Source organism: Micrasema longulum, unplaced genomic scaffold, assembly GCF_059751315.1.
Source record: "Micrasema longulum isolate JH-2025_06_02 unplaced genomic scaffold, ASM5975131v1 h1tg000857l, whole genome shotgun sequence".
NCBI lineage: Eukaryota > Metazoa > Arthropoda > Insecta > Trichoptera > Brachycentridae > Micrasema > Micrasema longulum.
Window position 1 is genome coordinate 225,316 of NW_028278049.1, and position 19,447 is coordinate 244,762.

Sequence of the window (19,447 nt, forward strand, 5' to 3'; positions counted from 1 at the left end):
GTTTCTGTAAAATAAATGAATAAATAAATAAAAATATATATTAAATGAACTCAATCGAAAGTTTGATATTAATTATTGTATTTAGTCCAAATTATATATGTAAGCCACGCGGCGTAGTGATCAGTGCGTTTTTTTTACCATTCAAGAGGTCTTAGGTTCGATTCCCGCCATGCTAATCATGTTTTTTTTAATGTGTTTTTACACTAAAATATTATTTCATAGTTCCTGGAATGGCACCTAAAGCGTAGGGCTGATAATCCTACCTTCATGTTACAAAACTGATCAAGTAACACTGCGATTAGTGTACCAATGAAGTGCCTTATGCACCATTAGGTGCGAAGAGGGAATAATGATGACCTAGTTGTAAATAAACACTTATTTAATTTGTTGTATAAATAACTTTAAAAATAATGTAATTATCTGTTAAAGGTATTCCAAAAGAAAATATGAAACGAATTATTCATAGATGGCGCTTTTATAATTTTTTATTGAAAAGTGCTATTTTTACGTTTATTTTTAATGGAAATTTAAAAAAACTTGGTTTGTAGAAACTTTACACTATATTGATTGTAACAAATACCACAACAATATAATTTAGATTCTTTTCACAAAATGGTGTACAAAACAAAAAATAAGATAAGTTATTTTTTGTCTATGTATATTTATAAATATATAAATATTTATATATTTTTATTAATTATTATACAGTTATTTAAATGATATATGTTTTATTTTTCCAAAACAATCTGCTTTTATAAATTTAATTAATGTCATAACTTTAACTTTCCAAAAAAGAGACTTGCTCTTACAGTGTTTATTTTATTTTAATGTGTATTTTATTAGTGTTTACATGTAATATTTGAAAAATAAGTAGTCTTTTTTTTATTTTAACATTTCGGTATTTTAAACATTGTTTTTCATTGTTTGTTGACCATCTAAATAAAAAAAAATTAAAGCAGCCATCGACTCAAAAACAATCGTCCACGGCTCTGGTTCTATTTCACAAACAGAACTGTATTCTTCACCTGCCTGGACACAGAGAAAACTGTATTTACAACTATTGAAAAAATACTGTTTTATTTTTTAAATGAACAAAATATATTATTTTAATTTCCGCTCGGTTTTAATATTATACAAAACATAGAACTGTATTATTAATTCCGCTCGGACACAAAAAAAAGAACCACCTGTTTATTTTCTATCGAAAGAAATGAATACAGTAAAAAAAATAAGGCCTTGTTTAGCCAATGCAGGTATTTCATATCGTTAACAACTGCCAGTCGATTCTACTGATTGACAGCTGCTGTCTAACCCCAAATTATTATGAAAATAATACATGGTTTACAGATTTCTAAATATGGATTTATAATTGTATTACAGGTGATTTAAATGGTAGATAGCAAGAAAATAATTGAACAAAGCGTATGTACATACGAGTAATATAATACAAACGAAACATCATTTTGTATCGATTAATTATGAAATTATTTTTGTTTATCGCAGTAAATTAATTGAAACGCCTATTTTATTTTTATGGACCACTTCTATTTATGATTTTTATCAAACATATGTTTTAAACACCTTTGAAAAGATTGAGGCATAGAATTAAGAATAGTCTAGAAACCGCAAACGCGCATCAAATAGAAGGCGACTAAACTACTCTTAAAAGAGTAGTTTTACATTTTGACCCATTAGTTTATTTGTAGACGTCGCGTCACTCAGTACGCAACTCCCGATTCGAATTCAACTATGCCGTGTTGTGTCGTTTTAAGTGTAGAAATACTGCTGGGATCTTAAAGAAACAGGATGGGATCACATTTCATGTGTAATTAGCAAATGCATGTGTTAGTAGCAAATGCATTACTTAAAAATTTAATTACTTTTCCATCTGTCAGATTGTCAAAGAAAACAAAATGGACATTTCGTTAGTGTTGCCAGGGTAGTATTTTTTTTACCCTACTTTGATCATCTAATGAGAGAACTAATGAAAATTGGACCTCGGATTCTTTAACGCCGTGGTAGATATTTGACCGACATTATCTTTTTTTAAATATTATTTAACACGACATAAAAATATCCGTTTTATGTAACATAAAATTTATTTTATATTTAAAGTTTAAAGTTCATTAAAATCAATTACTCTTATTAAATGACCCTTTACTTATCTACTCTGTTATGTTAATCAACATTTCCGCGTGTACAATGTTTTTTTTACCTTACGTTTGTGTTATAATTATATTTATTCCCATCGTGCAACATTACGCGACGGCATCAAAAATGCGCGCGGCGAAAGTAAGGCATTGTAGGGGAATTATTGGGCACAGTCCGATGTATTCAAATATGATTCTTCTGGACTATCCTTAATTCTATGGATTGAGGTTATGTAAGTTTTAATATTCTTGGTATGATAGAATGATGTACTGCTATGGTGGTGGTGTATGGTTCAGGGTTCAGTGATTGTTGTTTTACATGAATCTTCAACAGATATACTGGTTTTTCCGGAAATTGTTTTTTTAAAATTCAATCGTTTTCGTTACCATGTTAGTTTTTGATGAAGTGAAAATTTGAAATTTGTATAGTTTATAAATATTGATGATGAGTATAAAGTTTAAAGATAGTTAGAAATAAGTTAATATTAAGACTTTTATTTATTTTGTTTGTACTATTTTCAGATTAAAATATTTATAGAGTAAACCTGATTATATTGTCGGCATCGCCCTGGTAATTGGTACTCTCATATTCAAACTTAGGAAAGAAGGTTAGTAATTTTAGTTTTGAAAACGGAGTACTTAAATTTATTATTAATTAATTTATTTATTTAAACGCCTTTTACATGTTTTTACATAAATATTTACAAATAAAGAAAGACATGTATTTTACAAAGAAGTAGCAAAAAATATATACAAATGATTTTTAGAAGAAAAAGAAAATTATCAAAAATATCCTCTTTACATATTAGTATAAAAGTGGAAATGACAGAAGTACATTTTTATATATGAAGACAAAAATGCATTTTACACAAAGAAAAGAGCAAAAAAAAAAATGAATGAATCATTACCAACTTATCAGTAGAAAATATATGAGGATACATAATTATACATACATATATTGCAATAGAAAACAAGAGTACATTTTTTTCGTATAGGTTGTATTAAAATAATCATAAAATTAGAAGAAGTTAGAAAAATGCTTATTTAGAATACATATATAATTCAATAAACGGTAAACAATTGAAATCAACATAGTATTATTTAGGTATTACAATTTGAATGAATGATTTACTGATACACTGCCTTTTAAAATTCAAAAGTGTTATATTAAATATATCTACGTCATTTGCGTATTCATTTGCAAATGTATGAATTCTCCTTATTGGCGAGTGTACACTGTAGTTTGTTGTAGATACATTTACATAGAATAGTTTATTAAATCGGGTAACCCGGCCCGGAACTCGCAAGTTAATCAGTTGTAACAGTACGGAACAATCAAATTTTGAATTTAATATTTTAAATAAAAATAACAAATCATTCAGTTTGCTTTTATTTTCTAATGTTTGTACATTTAAATATTTATTTAAGTATGAGTAATTAATATCTTCAACTGAAATACCTAATTTAAAATTAACGAAACGTAAAAATTTATGTTGAACTCTTTCAATATTATTTATATGTACTTTATAATATGGTAACAATATAACAGAGCTGTATTTAAGTTGACGTACTAAAGTACTAAATTTATCATGATTAATTATATTGTTGAATACTGGCCAAAGTTAATCGTTATTATTATGTTGGTATTCCTATTTAAAGCCACCTGTCAATGTGCTCAATTAAAAGTGCGAGAAATCGGAAGTTTCTAAAGATTTTTTTAAGGACAGCTGTGTTGAGCTTCAATTTTCAGCAAGGTATGCCTAACAAAACATCTTCGAAAAAATTGTGTGCCGAGATCTTGAGTAGAAAATTTCATAAAAGTCGTCGTGAGCCTAGCACCGTTTTGACAAATGATGAGGAGCGTACTTACTTGTACGATCTTAATGTACGATCAAGGGTTTCCCAAAAAGAAAAATAGATTTTTTAATCAGCGTACAAGAGTTTATGGTAAAACACAAAGGCTACACCCTTTTAAATACAATTTTCCAAAAAACAAAACAGTCGAAAACAAGTCGAACAAAATCGTCATTTTATCTAATAAATCTGTCAATTTTAATATCGATGAAGATTTAAAACAGTTAATAAAAAACAAACCTTGACCAAATTAATAACTATTTTTAAAAATGTTGGAAACAAATTTAGAAATAGAAAGAGCGTTAGTGTCTTTATCTGATTCATCATCATCATTCCCTTTCCGCTCATAATGGTGCATAGGGCTCTAGATTGGTACACCAATCGCAGCATATCTTGATCAATTTTGTAACATGAAGGTGAGGTGATCAGTCTTACACTTCAGGTACCAGTCCAGGGACTATAAAATATGTTTGATTATGTCCAAATGCTTGCAGACTGGCTGGATTTCCTCCCTAGGGAGTTGTTCATTCACAGTGTGTAAAGTGGCCACTTAAACCAGCCAATGACAGGTCATAAGCCCTGTAAATGCCTAGACTTCCATATTCCCTTCTCAAAATTTTTTCCCTCTCTGTTGAAATAAATTTAAATATGAACCCTGGGGAGGAAATCCAGCCAGTCTGCAAGCATTTGGACATAATCAAACATTGTTGAAATACTACTCGGTAAAAGAAGAAGTATTAAAGTTGGAAAATTGTTTTCAAGCGTTGCCTAGTAGGTGATTTGGTTCAGCCGGATGAATCTCACCCACGTGATAAAGGTTTCAGCTCTTTTACTTCACAAAAGTCAACAGATGGAAGAGTTGAGGAAATGTGGATGTTCAAACGTGGGCAGAATGGTGAATGTTACACAGTGTGTAAAGTGGCCACTTAAACCAGCCAATGACAGGTCATAAGCCCTGTAAATGCCTAGACTTCCATATTCCCTTCTCAAATTTTTTTCCCTCTCTGTTGAAATAAATTTAACTTTAAAATATCCTTAATATTCGAAATGTATCATACCAATCATGTCGGGAATCGAACCTGAGACCTTTTGCATGGTAGGCAAACGCGCTGACCATAACACCACGAGGCTGACTAAATCTGACGACATCTGATTCAGATTAGGCTAAACGTTGTCTTTTTGTCAAAATATTAATATCCGTTTAATAATTATAAAAAATAACAGGTCTTTTATTTTTTTTCCGTATTCACGAAAATGTAAAGGCGCCAATAACGGATAAAATTGTTTTGCCAATTAATAACTCGAGGTGCCAGTAAATGGCTGAAATTGTATATTTTCAATTATCTTTATGTATCTTAAAAAAATGAGGGATCCTCTGAGCACTAATTAAAATATTAAAATCAACCAACATTTGTTTATGCGACAAAAAAATAGTTAACATTAAAATTATGAATGTTTAATTTATAAATAAATATTACCTCAATCAATACGTTTGAAGTGATAATCATTGGGGAGTTATATATAATATATATATAAATATACTCGTAGACCCATTAATTTAAAACTCTGAAATCTCTGTAAAAAATTCTTTATTGATTTTAAAATCTGAGTAGGCAGATCAGAATTTGTTTATACACAGAAAAAAAAACATTGTTAATATAAATATAAATAATAAAAAACAACGTCATAGAATTGTTTTAATTTCATAAGTGATTTTTTAATTTTTCTAATTGATTTTCTTACTGCTGATATTATGTCACGTTCATAATATTTTTCGTATTTTTTTTTTATATGTTCCATTTTCTCACTCTTGAAAAATTGTTCATTTAACCTTTGCATTTCATTTATGTATTTTTGTAACTTTTTGAATATTTTTATATTCTTGGATTAATTGTTAGTGTTTATTTATTTTAAAATCTCTATTTACTTGTACATATATTGACTAATGGATTTATGGCCCTAGGTGTAAAAGGTACAATGTACCTTTTATTGAAATAAAATAAAACATAAATAACTTTTCGTATACCTGTTTCGATTGAATCGTTATTTCTACTAGTCTTAATGCGTTTGCTAAAAGAAATGTTTGACATGCCATACGGGATAATGAATACTTTCTAAGCTCAATTAATGACAGGTTCACATCATTGTATCATTGTATGTAGTAAGCATGTACATACTTAAATCTCTAGTAAAGTTACTTCCTTTCCAGCAAGATTTCAACCATTGTGTATGAAGATGGAAGCCAATCTCTTCCTCTCACTAAATGCGCAAAAAGGAAAATTACTTGAAAATTAACGTGAAAAAAAACTACACACTTTCAAGACGGAAAGAAGACTCTGAACAAATTAACGCTTTTAGACCTGAAAATATATTTAAAAAATAAGAAGGCTTGTTACTTTGTAATATGTATATTTTTCTATTTCAAAATACAACGATTCGAGAAATGTCACTTAACACTTTGGGTACCGGCCGGTTCTTAGATTGGGATTCATTGGAGTTTATAATAGCTTTGAAGTGGCCACTTTTTATCACAGAAGCGCATTTAAAATAAATATAAATCAGAACTATTTTAGATTTTCATTAAGTAAGGAACGAGGAGTAAATTTTCGGGTTCATTTATTGGTTGGATTCGATCATATGAAGTTGAGGTGACAAGTTGGTAGAATATATCGAAGTGGATAGATATAGTACAGAAGTAAAGTATACCGTCTCGGTATGTACCAATTAAGATAGCGTTTACAATTGCAGCCCTGGGGACCTAATTATGGCAGATGATAAGGCAATAACCATCGCCGCATGTTCGAGTGACAGGATATGATCCAGCCGAACACGTTTAGTAACTAAATCTTTGTTTGAGATGGCAAAATATAACATGTCTATCATATCTTGCTTTGTCGACCATTAGTCTATTATCTATTTTTATAAACCTTCGTAGATTGTATGCCATGTCTATTGAAAGATGGCTAAATATAGTATGTCAAACATATCTTGTGTTGCTGTTTGTTCTGGATGGCGAAATATGATATGTCTGGGAAGTCATGTAAAAAAAATGAATTTGCAAAATTGAACATGCCTTGATACCCAAAATCCCCTGATTCAATCAAACCGAGTCATCGAAAGGGTCAAAAGTTTCAAATACCTGGGAGTATATGTTACGGAAAATGGCAGCTTTCAAAAAGGACTGGGAGTGCGGTTAGGAGTAGCAGCACCCATTCAATTATATGAAGGCTGTCTGGAGATCGGATATTTACTCAGTAAAAACCAAATGCTGCTTATATAACGCCAGCATAACACCTATTTTCCTCTACTCACCAGGGCCCAAAACAGAAAAAATCTGAGTTTTGAGAATAGGTGTTTCAGAAGAATCTTGGGTACGCGGTGGTTTGACTTTGTAAAGAATAAATTAATAAGAAAACGGACGCAGCAAACTCTGGTGACAATTGTCACCAAGCAGAGGCGATACGGTCGGCTTCGCCATGTATTGCGGATACCTTCTGAGAGCTTTAACCACGCTTGCTTACTTTACAAGGCATCAGGTTCTCGTTCATGTCAGAACTACGGGACGCGAACCTAACTTGGGAGTATGCACAGGAACTGGCAGCTGACAGAGATGCCTGGTTGATCTTCGTGGACACCATATGCTCCAACTTGGGAGCGTATATAGAACGAATGAAAATAATTGAAAACTAAAATTCTAAATTTTTCGGAACCTATAAAACTTTAAAGTTGCACTTCTTGAAAATTCATAAAAAGTTACGAATCATAGTTAGCCATTTTTTCACTGATTTATTTTAAAGGTTCACTGCAATATTTGACTGTCCCCGGTCTGGCATCCGAAGCGTAAGGTTTGTCATCTTACCTTCATTCAACATATGAACAAAATACACTGCACGCGGGTGAAAATTTTGCTGGAAGAAACCGAGTGGAGATTAGTCGGCCTCATGGTGTACTGTTTCGTGTTTTTACCTGCCTATTGATAAATAAAATAATTAAAACAAAAAAAAAATCTCCTTATAAAATTGTCAATTAAATGTAAATATCGAAATCATAAATGTATATATATTCAATTACACTGTTTAATATTTGTGCTTTGTTTATTAATTAAACTTATTCACAATGAAAACAGATCTACAGAGATTTGAACACGATCAAAATATCGTAAACTTTATATTTATTTATTCTTTTTTACTTTATAATAAATTTTAACAGATGATGATGGAGATAAAAGCTTTTCTAAGAACTCATTTACTATAATTAGGCCCACATAAGAGAAAGGAAGAAAATAAAGATTCTAACGATAATGACCAAGTACCTACATGCGTTTTATAACGTACGCATTTTCATAATGAAGAAATTACCCTTTTTCTACGAGAAAAAAATCTTACGGCTATCTATGAAGCGTGGAAAAAATTGTATAAACAATAAACTTATGCAATTTATGCGTAACACTTTCTCTATGGTTATTGTTGATTTGTTCTTCAAACAATGCAAAAATAATACATCTTTACCTCAGAGATATAAAGCGCATGCTCTGAGATCTTTAGAATATACTAATTGAGGTAAATTGTGCGAAATTGTATTGTCAAGTTTTTCACATGAAATTTTTGCATAGAAAAAAGACAATTTAAATTCATGGATTATTTGATTGTATATTATGAATTTTGACTTTTTATGTAAGGAAAGTCAATCAGAATTATTTGAATGATACTTTTTTATCGTCTCTTTGTATACAGATGAATACTGTATTGAATTTGTTCATTTATTTATTTAACAGAAACAAACAGCCGACGATGCTATAATAATATAAAAAAGATAAGCTGTTAAGACAGACCAGCAAAGTTTTTAAAATAAAAATCATACATATTAAATTGTGGTACAACAAAAGGGTGTGTTTATGTGTATTTGTATGAGAGTAAGTATATAGGTGCGTTTGTGTTCAGGTGTGTGTAAGTGTGAGCATCATTAAATAGCAAGTGAAGTCGTATCACTGGCAGAAAGAATGAGTCTTTATTTATTTTTAAATAGATTTAGGGGCGTGTTAAACATATCAATAGATGAAAAAAAAAGCATTATAGTTAGAGCAAGAACGATAGAGGAAAGGATTAGTTTAGGATTTTACTAAGTATAAAAAATGATTTAAACAGGGGGATTTTTTTTATTTATTTATGGTTTTTAAAGTAAGTTCATAATGATTTAAATCATAATATTACAAACATTTAATTGAATCACATTTAGGATGCGGTGGTACAGAAATTCGTTAAATAGGTATTTAAACATAATTCTTTTGTCACTCTCTTGCAAATGCCTCCCTTACATTGTGCCTAACTAAACCTAGAAAAAATCAAGGTTTATTCCCGTTTTCCGCACCCCAAAACTGAACTGATTTAATTTTTTTTTTTAGTAAGAGTATCTGAACGAAATTTTCTGTGCCGGCACGTTTTCCGTTTTTCAAAATGATTAATCATGTTTGTATGCCGTACGACCTAAAACTGGGCGCTTTTATGGATTTTTGATGGTCCAAGCTACCATAAGAAATAATTGATCAAAAAAGCAAAACGATAGAAATATGGCAAACGCAAATATTTTAAGTGTGTAAAACTGTTATTTGCCATACACGGTTTTTCTGGACCAGACCGCGAAACTTTAGAGGAACATTGTTCATGATAAGCCTAAAAAGGTCGTAACAAAATTTTCCCAAAAAGTCGTTTTAACAAAAAAAATAAAAAAATAATCTCAAAATGTAATAAATCCTTAATTTCTCGGACAAGCAGTCCCTCCACAAACCCCTACTCCTCTCCTACCCAGCCGCATCCCTTGTCCGCGTCTGGTGCGTATCGCTTCGTTGGTCAATTACGATTTTATCGCAATTTTTTTCGTCGGGCTGGGGTAGGGATACTTGTCTGAGAAATAAAAGATTTACTCCGTTTTGAGATCATAAATAAAAAAAATAAAAAAATAAATCTTTTGGAAAAAAAATTTAGGATTTTTTTAAAAGCTTACCATGAGGAATGTCCCTCTGAAGTTTCGCGGTCTGCCCCTGAAAAACCATGTTTACAGGGAAAAAATACTGAATACGTTTGTTTGAGAAAAGTCAGACTGCGTTTCTCTTAATGATATAATTAATTGCGTCTAAATTTTCTATCATAATTTTCATTCTTGTGTAACTAATTCACTTTTAGTTTCATAATATTTCAACCGTGGACGGACATAGTAAGTACTAAAGTAAATAGAAAATAAATGATAATATAATTTCTATGGATAAACATACAGTTTTCACTAAGAGTATAATAGGTGCTTGTATATCACAGCGAGCAAATATTTTCTAAAGCTATTTCATTCAATTCAATTTTCTGCCTGATGATTTCATATTAAAATAATAATAACTTACATAACTTTTCTCTTCATCACTATCAATTGTTTTCAATTGCGACTTTTCTATGGAGGCAATGTATTATTTTTATTAAATTAATGGCTTATATTGGAAACCTTCTTTTTATGTTTGATTTCGTAAGATTTTTAACATTTCTGTAACGTCAACAGAGATGGTGAACATTTAGAGAAAGGAATATGGAAGTCTAGACATTTACAAGGATTTGTCATCTGATTTCTAAACTGAATATTTATTTTTTTAAATATAATTTTAATTTTTTTCCACAATAAACATACGGGGTAAAACAGAGTATTAAAAAAAATAGAATAATTACATAGCAATGAAATACATATGAACAGTAAAAATAGTAAACAAAAAATCTCACAAAGGCATGGCTTGTTCGTGGGTGCACACGAAATGTTTATGATTTTTTTGCTCCTGTAATAAATAACGACAGTGTTAATATTTTTGTGTAGTATAAAGAGAGAAAAAAATCGGTTAAATCTTCAGAATCCTTTAAGGTTTTTTTTTTTTAAATGTAATTAAAAGAGTAAATAAAGAGTATATAAAACATAAAAATAATAAGGGTAACAAAATATATCATAGAAAAAAGAGTTCATATCTTTAGTTTGAATCCAGGATAGTGCGTGTTTTTTAAAAAAAGGATAATTTTGAAACTTATGAAAGAAAATTAGCGAAATATTATCAGTAAAAAAAGAATGAAAAATTTTTGGGCCTATAAAATATGCATGTCTCTGTGCTAGCTTCGTTTTACAATGTGTTATTTCTAGCACACGATTCCCTCTTAGGCTTGATTTATTTGAATTACTTGTAAATAAATTTTGGTTCTTAAATATGTATATTAAACATTGAAAACAATATATTTGTCTTATTTCCAAAAGTTTAGCTTCTTGAAATAATTGGAAAGAGGGAAAAGTGCGTTTTTTGTGAAGCGTTATTTTAAAGATAAAATTTTGAACAGTTTCTAATAGTTTAATATGATTGTTAAAAGATCCCCCCCATCCAATTATTCCGTAAGGAAGCGATGATTGTACAAGTGTACAAGTATATATAATTTTAATAGTATTTAGCTGGGCTCGAATACTTAATTATTTTTTTTTAAATTTATTTATTTAACTTTTTGTACATAATGTTATTTTTACATTGGCGGGCTTATTGCCAAATGGCAATTTCTTCCAACCAACCAATAAAATAAAAATTTTATTTTTATAATTTAAAGTACAGAACATATTCATTAGAAAAAAGATTAAAAAGCTGAAAGTATATAAAAATAGAAATAAACGTATTTGTTTATAAATTTCACCTGCACACTAGGCAACGCCTGAAAATTTGTTTTCAATTTCTATACTTCTTATGGACCATTCCTTGTCTACAAAAATTTGGACAAACTCAAAATATTGTTGAAAACAAGGTTTGCTTGATGTATCGTAAACTGTTTATCATTACTCCATTTCAAAAGATAGAATGTTACGTCTGTTGTTATTTCATATTTGTTGTTAAGTGCCCTACCTATCTCAATTTTCCATCTTTGGACATAATATATGGCGAAGAAATGGCATGTTTTGCCAGATTGTAGATATCATCTCATAACTCAACATGTAAACCCAAAAAAATGACATAACACACTTATCTACCTTTCCACTGAATTATACGTCTCAATAAAAGTACTTATTTATTTTTAGATTGAAATATTAAAAAAAAAAAAATGATAAAGCCCATAAGTGTGGGCCGATAATTTCTTTTTTCTGAATTTCAAAATGTAAGGGGTCTAAAAACTTGCCTTTTGGATTACTCGGAATGCAAAAAATTTTTTGATACTACTTTTGGCCCTTAACCAGAGCTTGAAGTTTTCGAAAAAGTAATTTTTTTGCGCTAAACCAGCTGTCATTTCGTATTTAGGGAAGAAAAGTAGTCCAATTAAATTTTATAATGTGCATTAAACCTTATTAAATAAGCATCTCAGGGCGTGAGGTGCACTTTGTTTTGTAATAAATGGGTAGCATTATTTAAATGACCCATTGTTTTCGTCAATATTAGCCAGGCGCTCAACGGAATCAGTTCCGCGGAGTGTTATCTTTTTGCATTTCGGTGGTCTTAAAACGTGTTTGAGTTTTTAATGTGATTAAGTTATATCTTTATTAAAAAAAAAATAACTGTATCAATTTAAATAATTAGCAAAATATACAGACAGTTATACACTTCAAACCTCTGTTGAGGGACAAAAGTATTATGGAATATTTTTTTTCAATAATTTTTACGTCCAATGTGACCCAAAATGCAACTTTTAAGATCCCTTGACTTTGATGTATAAAAAAAAAATTCATACATCATCGGCCTACTCTATTGTATATGTATAATAATAATACATAAAATATTTCTTTAATTCTTCTAATTTTTTATTTTTGTGAAGACCTTTTCGTATATTGATGCGGGTGAGAATTTGTGTTTTACTACACGCCGTTTATGAAGACATCTTCAATTAAAAAAAATATAAACTTACTTGTCTTTAAGATGCATAGAGGCTTGCAATGCAGCGTATCCATACATGGAAAGGTTTCTGGCCTCTTCGGACTGCCAGTTGAAGGTCGCCAGATATCGTGCTGGGTTATCAGCCTCTAACCAAAGTCCTGCACATTTATTTTTAATTAATATTATTGTGCATATTCCTAAACATTTCAAATTTTTCTGGTGCAAATAAAGTTTCAATAAAAACATCCCCTTTCCGCACCAAGTGGTGAAAAAGACAATTTATCAGTAAATTAAATGCGCCGTATCTCAATCATCTGTTACCTAAAAGTAAAGTGATCAGTCCTACACTTCAGGTGCCAGTCCAGGAACAATAATATATCGTGATTTAAATAACCTTTAAAGTCAATATTTCACGTTCACCCTGAGACAAATCGAACCCAGGAACTCAAACATGGTAGATGCAGACGCTAAACACTACTCTGCGAGGCAAATTTACTTAATTTCATTTTTCATGATTTTTACCTTCAGATTTAGATTTTTATGCGTCCAGAAATAGGTCCAGAGTTCTGGTCCTATTCCTGGATGCATAAAAAAATAAAAACATGCAATTTTACATAGTCAAAAATAATCTGTTTTCAAAATAAATAAAACAACTTCGTTTTTAACCACTAATTTATTTATTTTTTCCACCTACCGGTTTCAAAGCAAACTAGCTTCTTCGTCAAGGTTTACGTAACTAATTAATTAATTCCTATTTTATGTTTATCATGTTAACTTAAGTTTACTGAAGTACTAATTAGTATTAATAACGTGGATATGTTTTTTTAAAATTCTACTTTTATACATCTAGTAAATCTTATCACTGTAACACTCCAAAAAAGAGACTAACTCTTGCTTGTAGAGTGACTTACACTGTTGTAGTTGTTTATTTATAAGAATTTATATAATTTTAATTATACGAGTATATGAGAAAAAAAACAAAAAGATAAAATATGTAAAGAAAAAAACATAAAATAATAATACATTCATACTAATTAACATTTAATGCAGTTTTTACACGTGTTCAAAAAATTTCTTAAGATTTACTTTAAATCTATTTATTGATATATTATTTTTAGTTCATCGGGAAGATTATTATAATTTTTTACACCTTTGAAGACAAAGCTGTTTTGACCATGACTTGTGTGGAATTAAGGAGTGAGTGACTTATTCATCTCAAAGTTGTTTTATATATTTTATTACAATGAATAACCACAAAGTTAGTGCTTCAAATATAAATTTTATAATCAGTATTCATTCAAAATATATTTAAAAAAACAATTACGTGTTTAACGATGTATATTTTTAAAATTTAACAATTAATATTGTACTCGGTTAAATTAATTAAGATGCTTACAAATATTTTTTTAAAACAATAGTTTTTTTTTTTTAACTGATAAGGAACGTACAAGATTTATTATTTTTAAAAAGCTACCAGAGAGCAATATGGTAGCAGAGTTGAAATATATGTATTATAAATATTTTATTTTGATTTTTTTTCAATTAGTTTTTTTTATTTAATCAGTAAACCATTACATTTGATATCTGAAGTTAAGGTGATACTTTACTAAATACATCAATAAACAGGGGATATACAACAATTATTTTAGAAATGCAAGTTATTTTAATAAGTACCTAAGCATGCTTTCAATTTTACTGATTCGTTTTTTTACAAGTTTTTAGAACGTTTCAGTTTGTGAATATAAATGATGGTTTATTTTATAATGTTAATTTATATTATAAATTTACGTTCTGTAAAGTTTCTTAAGAAAAGATGTAGTAAAGTAACCTTAAAATCAAAATCAATTAAATCTATTTTTACATAATTTTGAGGTATGGCTAACAACAACAATTTTATTTTATTTTTATTTTTTACTTCACAACAGTTATTCTAATAAAATAATAGCTATTCAGCATTATTAAATTTGACATTATGAAAGCAATTATACGATAGACTACAAGGAATCAAATTACTGATAAACTAAAATTAATGTAAATGTAATAAGTAACTCACCTAGATTATAAAGCATCGGCTCTTGTACTCCATAGAGTTCTTTCATTTTATTGAGGCCTACATCTATTGCTTCAAGGACATTCTCGTCTTCCGATATGGTTGAATTTTCAGGAGCATCATTATCAAATGATGATAAATCTATATCGTCACTAGTTTTCGATGAAATTGTATCATTATTATTTGTAACTGAAATATTAGTAACATTTGGATAAGTTACTGATTCTTGAATAACATATTTTGGCGTCACAGTTATTTGATCGTGTTTATCTGTTAATGAAATTGTAAATGATTGCGTAGTTACATGTCTATTAAATTCCTCGCTGTCTTCGACGAATTGAAAAGAATTAGCCGGTTGTTCAATGTCAATTTTATGATTTTTTGGTCCTTCAGTTTGTTCACTTCGGATATCGTCGGTGAGTGTTGTCCAGTATTGAAAAATGGTGTCATTATTAATATCCGCGACTTTTCTGGACGTTTTTTGCTCTGGTTTTGCAGTAATATCATTTTTATCGGTTGTGTCATCGTGAGATTTATTACTCGCGGAAAACGCGCCATTATCATTTCTATCAAATGAGGAAACGTGTCGCGTATCGTTGAGTATTGCGTGATATGGCTTTTCTTCTGGTTTTATTGGCCCATCATTAAGTGTTGAAACGTTTGGTTTGGGTGAATAATCTGCATTGGTTCTTGAGACAGTATCTTCGCTGCCGGTTTCGGCTTCAGAAATAGAGAACTGGTCGGTGATTTGTCGCGGTAGTTTTTGCGTTGTGTAATCTTCCGTTAGCATTACGCTTGTTGACGTTACGACACTCGAAGTCGAATCTTTTCCGGTAGAAAAATCATCGCCAATTCTCTCTGTGGTCGACTGGGTATGAAGATTGTTTATGTGTTGCAACTTCTGCCTTTGACTTAATTTGGATAGATTGTCGTCTGCGGTATTTTCTGATCTCATGTCACTGTGGTCCAGAGAAAAAGAGTTGTTGTGTACGGAGTAAGGAGATAGCGGTGGTGCGTCAGGATGCTGGCTAGAGGAGCTGTGTGCTGAAGAGAGGATAAGAAGAATGACAGCAAACAGCGGAGCGATCCTGAAGAATGGTGCACTGAAAAGAAAAGAAAATATCCAACTTGAAACTTTTTTTAGTACAGATTTGATAACATGCGGACAAAAAAAGTATTTTGGCCGTGGATAAAAGCGTTGATTCAATTATAATTATTAAGTATACCAAAGTGATCATAAAGCATAATATTTTAATATATTATTCTTAAATACAAATATTTTTTCTTAAATATTTTTTTTTGTTTATGTTATAGAGCGAGAAATGAACTCTGAACTCTAATAAATTGATTGCTAATTTTTTTTTTTTTAAAGAGAAATACTTGAGTTCTTATTATTTATTCAAATATTTTAATTTTCGGACCATTTCCTAAAAGTCGTAAATAACTTGTGCTGGAAAAATGGAAATCGAGTTGTGGTAAACTAGGATTTGAACCTCGGACCTTTGGCTCGTGAGTCCACAATACAACCACGGGACCACAACCCGGTTCAAAAGTTATTAAAAAGAATTATCAACGACGTTTTTGTACGTAAATTTTTACACACTTAAGTTTATTTTTTAAATTCCTTTTTCAGAATAAAAAGTTTTTATGGCAAGCATCAAATATCTATACTTATTAGACAAAATCATTTTTTAATATTTAACTCAAAATAAAACTAGATTAAATAGCATATTTCCAATAACTAGATAGTATTCGTTTTTTCGAAGGACTTTTTCAATGTACAATACAAAATTTAAAAATATAGATTACACAAACATCACTCTGTCAGATTTAAAATTTACACTAAAAATGTATTATGTAACTTAGTTATAGTTGTAACTTAATAAATATGTACATCTACCCTCCCCTCCTTATCTTCTCTTAAAGCATTTTTGTCCTTATCCCGCCCAATTTACAATAACTTAATGTTCTTATAATAAATATTTTAAAAATCTTTGATTATTGAGTACATGAAAATAAAAATTTTATATGTATAAAATGTATGTATTTATTTGATATGTAATATATTTTCTTTACTAACTTTGTATACTATGTGGAAATCTGTTATTAGTTCTGAGTTTATACACTATATCTGTTTGTTTACTAAAAATATGTATGTAGAACTGTTGATTTCCCAAATAAAATAATATAAATAGTTTATCCGCTTAGAAATTTTTTCTTCTGTCCCAAGTTCGTTTGTTTAAAAAGTCTCAGGTTAAATTTCCAGCATAGTTGACATGAAAGATTCATTTTAAAACGTGTTTTTCCAAAATAATATTTTAAAGAGTGATCATCTAACTTTCATGTTAAAAAAAATATCATGGCACACTGCTGTTGGTGTACCGATGTAGTGCCCTAACCACCATTAGATGCGGAAAGGGAATGACGATGGCGAGGAAGGAATATTTCCTTTTTATTTTAAAAATTTCAAAATTTTAGTCTGATAAAAAGTCATAGCCTATTTTGTTTACATAAAGTGAAAAAACATTGCTAATTATTTTATGTTGTATGAACAAAAACATTACATGGTTATCTAAGTAAACATGTATATGTTAATTAAAATATAAAATAAGATGTGAAGGTACGGTTATTTATAATTTTTCAAAAACACAAGGCTGTCATTATATAAATAAAATTATGAAAACACCTTTAACAGTGATGCAAAACGACTATTATTTACTTACTATTTTCCGTAATGTTTTGGCAACACAATTGAAATAAAAATAAGTAAACAAGAGTACGTAAGGGTAACAAAAAAATCTAATTATCTTCACTCACCATTTTGAAACACAAAACGAATCCATAATTATACACAATTTGTTGCACGAAATTTATTTACTTTTTGTCAAAATACGAATTACGTCATCTGCTTACTTTGAAAAAATAAATACGCTGAGTATTGCGCAATCTCGTAACAAGTTAAGTAGAAAATATTTGAATAATTGATTTATAAACAATTTATCCATTTGACATCATTTTGTAAGAAAACGTAAAATTAGCATTTTCAATATCTCTCTTTCCGGAACGTCAAAGTGTCAAGAAAAAATTGTTCATGGCAATTTAGTTTTAAGTGTCAAAATAGTACGAAATTTCCCGCCGAGAGTAATGTCAAAATAGTATGTGATTTCCCGCGTAGCAAAACGTCAAAATTCACCGCTGTGACGTCCGATTGTTTATTCGCGTTCTTGAACTTGAAAATAGTGATGCGACTTATCTAAACAGCAGTTTGACTCGAATTGGTCCTGAGTAAGTACTTCTCCCGATGAGGAAGTACCGGACGCTTCAACATGGAATTACAGTTATCCGACCTCAAGTCTAAACTATCTTGTGTCTCATCCTGTTCTTGCTGCGATTTGCACCGCCAAGAAGAAGAAGAAGAATCATCCGCATGTCATTAAACTTGATCCGAAAAAAGTGTGACAAAAGGCTGGAGGAAAAAACGCAGCCGAAAAGCCATTAAACATGACGAGCAAGTTACAAAAGCGACTGATTCAAAAATCAAGAATCAATTCAAAGAATGTGCATTAAAATGAAACGTTGATCGGGGATTTTTTATGCTTGCTCGGTTTGGTAATTGGACCTAAAGAAATAAAGATCTACACGTTGGTATTACAAAACAACATGGAATCGGAAATTTGTTTGTATGCAGTAATCATACGGTATGCAGATGTAAAGTTTAATGTTCGTTCTGTTATTTGATTGGATGGTAAAATGATTATTATGCTTGGGGCTTAATTCAGCCGGAATTGTAATATTGGTGTGTCCAATTTCCACAATGGAAGTAAGAACTGTTAATTATTGTGATTTTGACGTCTCTGCTATAAGTTGTGGTAACGGTGTCTCAACGTAACACACGATCGGCAAAATATTTTGAATTTAGAACTAATTATCTATGCACAGAATAAAACAAAATAACGAAATCCAACGCGATTTACAAACTGGTATGTTCATATTTTTTTTTTACTTAAATGGAGTCTAAATCATTGAAGAAAAGGTATGGATTCAATAATTATGGGTTTTATCAAGAATAGTATTAACACGATGGATTTATTTAAATATGGATATTCATACAAATACAAATACAAAATGGTGAGTGTTTTTACAAATCAGCTCATACTACTGTATATTCTTAAACTACAATCATAGAATTAAGAATAGTCCAGAAGGAGCGTAGAATCATATTTGAATACATCGGACTGTGTAAAATAATCCCCCCCCTATGCCCCACTTTCACCGCGCGCATTCGTGATGTCACCGCGTAATGTTGCACGATGGGAAAAAAAATTATCATAACACAAATATAAGGTAAAAAAAAAGCAATCTCTCAATTTCTCTAAAATTTTATTGTGCACGCGAAAATATTGATTGACACAACAGAGTATATCTACTACTTATCAGTAAAGGGTCAGTTAATAAGAGTAATTGAATTAATGAACTTTTAACCTAAAATATAAAACAAATTTATTTTGCATAAAACTGATATTTTTAAATAAT

At 30.0% G+C, this 19,447-nt stretch overlaps 1 protein-coding gene across 2 annotated transcripts in view; it reads right to left on the minus strand.

The window, feature by feature from the left end:
* The window catches only part of LOC148278608 (uncharacterized), a 79,198-nt gene that overhangs the window by 47,262 nt on the left and 12,489 nt on the right, over positions 1 to 19,447 (minus strand). The window contains exons 1-3 of one of the 2 annotated variants that reach the window (XM_088231162.1): positions 17,732 to 18,298; positions 14,918 to 16,017; positions 12,896 to 13,022 (exon numbers count right to left, since the gene is read on the minus strand). In XM_088231162.1, the coding sequence (XP_088087288.1) occupies positions 12,896 to 13,022; positions 14,918 to 16,017; positions 17,732 to 17,757 (1,253 nt within the window). In that variant the 5' untranslated portion in view covers positions 17,758 to 18,298. Of the gene's footprint in view, positions 1 to 12,895; positions 13,023 to 14,917; positions 16,018 to 17,731; positions 18,299 to 19,447 lie in introns of those variants that run through there. The other variant, XM_088231163.1, reaches the window with a different exon arrangement.